The sequence below is a fragment of the Caloenas nicobarica genome, chromosome 7, assembly GCF_036013445.1.
Source record: "Caloenas nicobarica isolate bCalNic1 chromosome 7, bCalNic1.hap1, whole genome shotgun sequence".
NCBI classification, from domain to species: domain Eukaryota; kingdom Metazoa; phylum Chordata; class Aves; order Columbiformes; family Columbidae; genus Caloenas; species Caloenas nicobarica.
In genome coordinates, this window is record NC_088251.1 from 3,468,304 (window position 1) to 3,477,215 (window position 8,912).

The 8,912-nt window shown below is 41.1% G+C and overlaps 1 protein-coding gene across 6 annotated transcripts in view; it reads left to right on the forward strand.

The window, feature by feature from the left end:
• Nucleotides 1-7,348, forward strand: part of UROS (uroporphyrinogen III synthase) — a 17,950-nt gene extending 10,602 nt beyond the window's left edge. For 5 of the 6 annotated variants that reach the window (XM_065638793.1, XM_065638794.1, XM_065638791.1 and 2 more), the window contains 4 exons: nt 3,370-3,453; nt 3,808-3,893; nt 5,856-5,954; nt 6,563-7,348. In XM_065638793.1, coding sequence (XP_065494865.1) covers nt 3,370-3,453; nt 3,808-3,893; nt 5,856-5,954; nt 6,563-6,727 — 434 coding nt within the window. In that variant the 3' untranslated portion in view covers nt 6,728-7,348. Of the gene's footprint in view, nt 1-3,369; nt 3,454-3,807; nt 3,894-5,855; nt 5,955-6,221; nt 6,543-6,562 lie in introns of those variants that run through there. The other variant, XM_065638797.1, reaches the window with a different exon arrangement.
• The last annotated feature ends 1,564 nt before the right edge of the window (nt 7,349-8,912 follow it).

Below are 8,912 nucleotides of genomic sequence, written 5' to 3' on the forward strand. Positions count from 1 at the left end.
ACTTTGAAATGCATATACAACATATTAATCTACATGAAATCTTAGACTGTGTAATTAATTAAAACACCATATGACCCAGTAGACAAAGTGTGTTTTACTCAAAGATCAGAGCTGTAGTGGCTGGAAATTGCTGCCTAATTGTAAGATTTCAATGATTACGAGCTGGTTCTCTGACTTTCCTCGCTTCAAACCAGTTGGCGCTGGGGATTGTTCACTGTTTCATAGTTCACGGTGGCTGGGGGGAGCTCCTGTCCTCAGACTGACCACATACTTTCCGAGGAATCCAATTTTCGGCACCAGAAGAGGGTGGTTTTGAAGAAGTTGCAGAGGGGATTAGTTAAAATGATATTTATGTTTTGTTTAGCCATTTTGTTATGGTTAAAGCTGTAATTCCGATCTGTTTGCTGCTCTTAAATGCATTATCAGATTGTTGGGTAATTTTAAAAGTCTGGTTTGTCTACTTGCTTATTTTTTTTACTGTAATTAGTTAAATTTTCCAGTAGTAATAGATTAGTTTTGCGTGGCTGGGTCAGTATGAGCTGTGAAGTAAGAGGCTGAATGTGACCTGGGAGCTTCTGATGGACGTCCCGGTGTCACGGCGGATCCGGGACTGAGGTTCCTGCTGCCTGCGAAGTGTCCGGCTGAGAAACACATCAAAACCAGGCAGCAGGATTAGTCCCCAAGCTCCCTGAAACTCACGGCTGAAATAATCTTTGTTCCAGGAGAAAAATCACCTCTAAGGTTCAATATCTCAGCAGCAACCTGTTTGCTGGGAGATCCTCCTCGCTACCTTTATAGACCTGGGGTGCGTCCCTGCTCATCTGAGAACGCGGGGAGCTATATAGTGGATTTTCCACCCCAAATTTAAAAGCAGAAACAGAAACCTTCATCTAGAGGCTCACGTGGTGTCCACTAATTGGACAGAGAATGGGCAACACTGTGAAAAGCCGCGTTATTCAGCCAGTCGAGGTAAACACTCTGCCTTTGGCCAACTCTGGGCAGAGAAGCAAATGACAACTACGCAATTATTCTAGATGTTGGATGAATTATTGTATCTGCCGTTCAAAGCGCTGCTGCTGACCGCACTTTCTGAACTTGCTGAATAAGGTGCTGGTGCTTCAGTGGCGGCCGTGATGTCAAGAACCCTGACACGCTGCTTTGGGCTGGTGGGCATGAGATATGAAAGAGTGTCGATTAGCAAAGTCTGTGGAGTAGCGGAGATTTATAGGTAAAAGAAAAATTGATTTGAGCCGGCAAGTATTGTTTCTAATGGGCAGAGTGCTCTGTAACTCATTGGCAAATATTTTAGCTATATGTAATATTTAATGATAAAATGATAGCTGTCAACACCAGATTAAATAATAAATCCTGCAAATTAAAAATGAAAATTTCAGTGCAAAAATGCCATAAGGGAAGAATAACCCACGTCTACTCTTTGACAGATAGTTTAAACCAAAGGTTTTTAGCTGATTTTTAGTGCTAGGAGCTCCAGTTTCAGTGGTGAATTAATGTTTGCCAGTTTGCAGATGGAGTTTTTTTTGAGAAGGAAGACAACAAAAATACCTGTCTGTTCTGTTGTGTCAATGGGAAAGAAACTAGGATCAGGTCTAAAGAAAACAGCGTGTGTAATGCCAGGGGTGGAAAAATCCCTCTTCTCAGTTAGTTTGGTTATTTTCTCAGTCCAGTTGAGGATCATCCTGGCTCTTTCTTTCATTATTCACCTTCTGTGCTTTGGTACCAGCTTCAGCATAAGTGACTGGGAAAATAAAGGGATTTACTCCTTAACTAGCTCAGTAGCTTTAGTCTCTTTTCAAGGCAAATATTTGTTAGTTTTATTGTGGTGTAAGGCCTGCGTTGGTTACAGAAGCAGAGAGACCATGAGGGCCAATGCTGCTTGTATCCTGCAGACCTGCTGGGGATGTTTTCTGTGCTCTGTAAACCCAAGTCAGAAAGGATTAGTGTTTCTGTACAGATATCACACCGACATCTCAATTAACTGACAGGAGGATTGATGCTGAAATATTTAGGTTTTATCTTATTATTTTAAAATCTCTTTTACATTATGTCCCAAGTTCATTCTTCCTCACTGTAATTCATTACGAATATATCTATGGCTTCTAATAAAACTTCAGTGTGCCATTAGGACAGTCAATTAAATCTGTGTTGACTCCTAGCAGGGTCTTTCCATTTGATTTTTACTATTGCTGTTCTTTTTTATTTTCTTTCCCTGAGGCATCTCTAACACTTACTGTTATAAACTAGGAATCTACTTCCAGCACTTAAGAAAAGCATTTCTTTTTCTAGTAGTCGCCTCTTAAACGTGTGTTTGAATTAGTAATTAGTGTTTTGAGGAACTCCAGCTTATTTTGGAAGATGAATGCAAAGCTGCGTGCAGCTGTGTAGAATTTCATCTTGAATTTTTCTCTGTGTTATAGAAAAGGCAAACTGTGCAAAAAAAAGTCTGCTTTTAAATTCTTATCCAAAAATCGAATTCTTCTTCAATTAAAATGCTCTTGTTGTCAGTGTCTGTGCTTTCCTGTCTCCAGCATGTGGGCATAGGGAATGGAGGAGGTGAAACCCAAGAGATGGTGACAGGAATTAATACTTGGTGGTATTTTTTTTAAGCAGAATTTGTTTTACCCCTCTGATAATGTGTTAGAAACATGAAAAACCTGTGGAAACTGCATCCCAGGTGTATCATGTCCTGTTACAAACAGCCAGGTATCAAAGGTCCTTCCAAAATCACCAAGGGGCTTTCAGGTGTGTGCAATGTAGCAATAATTAAAGTTGGAGATTGATTCCATTTTCCAGGACAGGAGCGAGAGAGGATCTCCGCTCCCACCCCAGCAGTGGAATTATTATAGAATCATCTGTCCTTGGGGAAGTAAGAAAATCGAGCTTCAGATAGAGTGAAACTTTTCAGCCCAGTATTAGTGTCCTGTTCTTGGTGTGCCTGGAGGATCTTTCATACCGAGAGAGCTGCTGTGCTGAGTGGGACTCAGGTTTAAATCTCAAATGGAGGAAGGTTGTGTTTCCGAGGAGGAGGAGACGACTTGCACAGTGCTCGTGTTGCTTTGCAGAATGGCAAGGGGAATAGAAATGCAGTTTATCTTTTGTGAGATCTTTTTAGCCAATGTAGTCGTATTATAGTTATGGAATATTTTTTTAATTTACATGCTAAGTAGCCTCTGTCCTCCGAATCGCAGATGCAGTTGCACTGCAGATGTTTTCAGTTATCTTAGGGCTGTGTCTGTGATGAAGCATGTGGCATTTACTGCAGTGTTCAACCTTTAAAATGTATTAAATGTATCATGTTTACTCTTTATTAAAGACATAAGTTAATTGAAGTTCTTGTTTGTGTGTTTACAGGAGAGAAACCTAATTCATCAGCTCTTCTTTTTCCTTGTGGAGCCCTGAAGAGAGAAGTCCTTCCTACAGTACTGAGAGAAAAAGGTTGAGCTTCCCTTGGAGCTTCATTTTAATTAGTCAGTTATCAGAAAAGTTGTATCTAAAGCTTGGGAAATGAATTTGAATAAGTAAAAATGGAATTTTCTGTTTTCTTGGCTAAAAGTTAGAGGATGGGAGTAAAAACTGTGCAAGACTTGCCAGTCTTCCTGCGTGCTTCACAGATGCTTTAGTACATCTTGCAGCTCCAGAAATACCTACAAATCCTTCACAGATTTTCTTCTGTGACTTTTTAGCCTAAATCAGTACACCTAAGTGCAATTAGTATGTTGAGAGTGTTTTATTGAAATGCTAGAAATGAATGCAACCCTGTTTAATGACGAATGTATATCCCGATTCCAGGTGTGCCTCTGGAAAGCGTTACTGTTTATCAAACAGCCCAACACACGGACCTGCAGGAATCTTTGAGCAGATATTTCTCACAACAGGTATTGGACGCTGATGTAGTTTGAGGTTTCTGAGGTACATGATAATACTCAGCAATATACTCCCTTCTTTTCACCTGTCTGTAAATGCTACTTGAGGTGATACATGAATATCTTGGTTTGTTTTACTGTCAATTATCAAAGTCCTTTAGCAAAAGTTTCAGGCAGAGAGTGAGTCCCTCAGCAACTTATGGCAATTATAAATGAGCCTAAAAGACAGAGTGCATCCCTTGGAAGAAGAAAACGAATCCTGTCACATCTTGTCTGACTTTCAAAATTCATGTATGTTTCAGAATTACTGGGAAATAACTGCAGGTATAATTCTATTTTCAGTTCATTCCCTTGAGCTGGACAAGATTGCTTTTTAAGTAATACTATGTCAGAAATTACATCTAGTGAGGATATTTATTAAAAGGCTTTATTATTAGTTTTTATTAGTGTAATTGAAATATCACCGGACATCTTTGCTATATATTACCAATCAGAATCCACCAGGAACGTGCCCTACATAATTTCAGGGTTCTGTCTCCCATTATCCAGTCTATGAATGTATTAAAGATCTCATTTGAAGTGTTAGAAATCCAGGTGACGTGCTGTTGACGAACATAGTTAGATACACTCTGTGTTTCAAAAAGATGGACCCAATTACGGAGATACAGTGATTTCAAATGGGGTCCATGTTTTTCAAACACCCTGTATTTGCTAGAATTTGTTTTTCTCCTTTTAAAACCATCTAGTAAATGTCATCAGCAAGGATCAGTACATAGTGAAAGATTAGAATGCACTAATGATGTCTTTTTCTGAATTTTCCATTTGTGGGAGCTTATATGATATCCAGGATTAATTTGATTCAAAATGCAGACTTTGCTTCTTACAGAAACTTGGCCTCCTTGAGCACGTCACACCTCTCTTTAAATTCTGTGCATTAACATCTTGTTAAATTGCATATTGATTTTAAAGTCCTTTTTCAAGAGGTCCTAAAAGGTTATGGGATGGTCAGTCTAATGGATAAATTGTTGTACCCTGGTGTTCCCCGAGTGGGTATTGCATTTCTGAGCCCCACAATATTTAGTTTATAGCAGATATAAAAGTGAGTAATTAGTACCTATGCACTTTATAACTTTCTGAACTCTTCTTAGGAACTCCCTGCTCTCTGCAATTAGGTGTTTGTTTCAGGGGAAAGCTGTTAAAATGTGTTCCTCATCTCCTTTTAGTTCGTAACTGATGATACTGTCGTTATATATTTAGCACATGGAGAGCTGACATAGGTGGCAAGTGTTAGAGCCTTGTGAGGCTGAACAGCACTGTGTTAAACCGTCACTCCGGCCTCCCTGAGCCAGGCCTAGCTTCCAAGTCACGCGCTATAGAATAACAACAGATGTGGTTTGAGTGGAACTAGTGTCTCTTTCTGGTCAGACAGAAAATCATGATAAAGGAGGCGCGTGCTTTGGGTCTGCTGCTCGAGAGCTCGGGACAGAACTTTGCAGGTATCTTTTGGCTACAGAAGGTTTCTGAGACAGAAAAAGCCCTTCCAGGGGGTTGCAGTTTCGAGGCATCACCTCGTCTTTGCCAGAGCGTCTTAGGGCGAGCAGAACTTGGGGTAAATCACGAGCTGGGAAACAATCCGTGCAGAACAGAGATAGATGGGAATGGATTGAAGGAGGTAATTTGCCGAATTTTCTTGCTAATTAGGAAAATAAGTACAGCCTAAGAACACTTTCAGTACATTTATTACCAAGTACTCATGTGACACAGTATTTGGTTAAAGTCGCACCTGAATTGCAGCATTCTGTGGTAGAACGGGGGTTCGTTGGGCTGTCTGCACCCCAGGAAACCCTTTCTGTGGCTGAACTGCTGCTTCTCATCAATAAAAACACTTCAGGTCCATAGAGAGACAGTTGAAGGGATTTGCGTGACAGTGACACTGCTGCAAACAGTGACTAATCTGGGGTTGCTTTTACTCAGGGAGTTCCAGCAAGTATCGTCTTCTTCAGCCCATCTGGTGTCAAATTTTGCCTCCAGAACATTCAGAAGCTTTCGGGGGATTTTATCAACCATATCAAGGTATGTTCTCTTTAAAAGTGGCAAAGTACAATAGGGGGTAAGTTTGGGATGGGTGAATGAGAGATTGGAAAGCTGCTAAGACCCGTTACAAACCTTCATTTTCTCTTCTCTCTGTGTTTGTTTCTCTGGAAAAAATAAGCTATAGCAAATACAAATGTTATTCTATAGCTGAGAGCCTTTATTTAAAAAAAAGAAATTGTTTTCACTTTTTTTTTTTGTAACTAACTTACCCAGCCTCCACTGGGAATATGCTTTATTTTCTTCTAGTGATGTGAAGGTGTGACCAGTTCCTGCTTGAATCCACAATTACAGGCTGAGGCACATTAAAATTCCTCTCACTTTTCCTGTTTTGTGGGACTAAGAGCTTTTTAAATCTTTGTAATGGCGAGATAAATAATAATCTTTCCTAAGTAATGTCTAAGTAGCTCAATTGATGGGTGGTTAATGTTGAAAGTCTTCAACCTGAAAGGGTTAGTACAGTTTTGTAAGCTCAGCCGTGCAAGTTGACGCATTGACAACGTCAGCAAAGAAGGGAGGGTATGAAGGAACGAGTTCAGAGCTGATCCCACAGCCGAGCACGCTGTTATAACTAAATGTTGTCACCCCAGTTCGCCGCCATCGGGCCAACGACCGCAGAGGCTTTGGAAGGCGCAGGAATCCCAGTGAGCTGCACCGCCCAGAGCCCGACTGCCCCAGATCTCGCTGCTGCCGTCCAGAAAGCACTTGGCTCACACAACTGCTTTTGTCCAAGTAACAGCACAGCGTGCTTCTGAAGGCCAGTATGGTGCTGTAGGAGGTTTTTCCATTTTGCAGACCTGTTGTCCTGCAAGAAAGGATTTTTCAGGAATATGCAATATCCTTGTCAAGGCCTGGTGGAAGAAGCTTGCATCTAGAGTTCTAAGAAACGTGGAATTGGGCCAGCATGTTTTCCAGCATCTTACTGTTCCCCTTTTTTTCATGTGTGCGGTGTAAATATTTTATGTGGACATTCCTTGAAAACTCATTGTGAGGCTGATCTGCACCAGAGGAGAATGTTGGAATCACTGTATCACCTCAGGTACCTCCTGGCACACAGGGCAAGGTTTGCATTTCTCTCTACAGTCAGTTTTACATGCACTACTTTTTCTTTTGTAGAAGAAAAACATACTTACAATGAAGTATTTTCTATTGTAATTCTTGGTCATTCATTGTTCTGCTTTTCAAATATTCATATTTAAATGACGATTGTAGATTCTCAGTGGAATGGGACAATTCTTGCAGCGGAGCTAATGGCAGCTCAGCTGTGCCCACTAAATATCCTTACAGTGCAGGGTCTTAAAAATAGTTTTTGGTTTCTGTTCCTGCAAAGGAAGATTTATAAACAGAGAAATAAACTGGCTTATCATTGTTAATAATGGTGTTGGAGTTGTCTGGTTTATGCTTTAATTGTTTATCTGTGAAAGGAGAGAAAGTAATCCTATTTTGCACTAATGCTACCTTGGCAAATGCTAAGAAATTCACAGAAGATTTAAATCATAATGTACTCAATTATAATCCTCATGAAAGTCATTCATGTTGTTAGTATAAGAAATCCTCACTTGCTGTAAGATTCTTTTAGCTTAATTTTGAGTATATGACCTGAATTTCCAATTAAGGAAGATGCTCCATACCTAGAATAAGAGTTAATCTGAACCCAATTGTGTTAATACAAACAAGTTGTTCCAAATTGTCTGTGTGGAATATCAGCCAGGCTGGGCACACTAAGATGACCACTTGGCTTTATAAAGCGCTTCAGTTTCTTGAGATGCAATAGAATCTCACAAGTACACTAATTACAGAAGAGGAAGAGTTCATCACGGAGGAAGAGCATCCTGGAGGACAGCAGGGTCACCATGGCAACCAGCTGGAGCTGCAGGACTGTGCAGCCATGGCCCGAGGAGAGGAGGACAACGATGACACAGCAGTTGGTGACTTCTCTGCCTTTTTTGCTTTTAAGTTAAACTGTTGAACATTCAGATTCAGCGTCATTGTAACATAAGAGCGTGTGGTATCATTCATATCCTCATTCAAAAATAAAATCCATGTCAGATTTAGGATTTGGAATTCTGCTCACGTCCCCTGCAGTGCTACTCATGGCTGAAATGGGAGATGGGCAGGAGAAGGTTTGTGCCCTGGGAAAAAGGAGGGAGAGGAGATGGGCTCCAGAGGAGAAGCACAGACTGTAAACAGAAGCCCACTGGGGGCTTGTGCTCCCTTGCACTACACTAGCAACTTGCTATAAAAGTTACATCAAGCTGTTTGTCTCACTCAGCAGCTCAGACAAATTTCTACATCTTCCCAGCAGAAACTACCAGTAGCCATCATTGCCAAGTACCATGTACTTATCACAATTACTATAACAATATAAAAATGAGACTGCAAAAGGCTCTGGCAGGAAAGGAGGTTGCCAAGTATCTGCTGCCTCAGCCAACAAGGTCCTTGAGCTGTGGCAAAGTGCAGAGACCGCAGCAGACTTGATCTGCAGAAGTGGTTCAACCAAGTGAGGAACAGCTGGTGTTTGCTGGGGGAGGTGGAGGCCACACAAACAGTTGCTGTGACTCAACTATGTCCGAACCTGAAATTCAGATGTACTGTTTGTCAGTGAAAAATACCAGCTTCAAAAAGACCAGCTCTGTACCTTGGTTCACAGTAGTATTTAGCAACATATTTCAATACAAAGAGAAAAGGGAGTAAAATTGCAGTAATTTAATGGCTTTTTATCCCTTTGCAGCCAGATCAACCGCTGGACAGGCCTGGCTTGATTTTATCCAAGCAACCCTCCCACAGCTGCAACAGCCACTCCCTGATCCCAGTTACCACCCAATTTCCCCCAGGCTGAGGAATTCATCTTTTTAGCAGTTCCATACTATATTCTATGGGATGGGCCCTTGGTTATTTTACCTGCTACCACCCTGCCCTTAGAGCACTGCACGAGCCTGT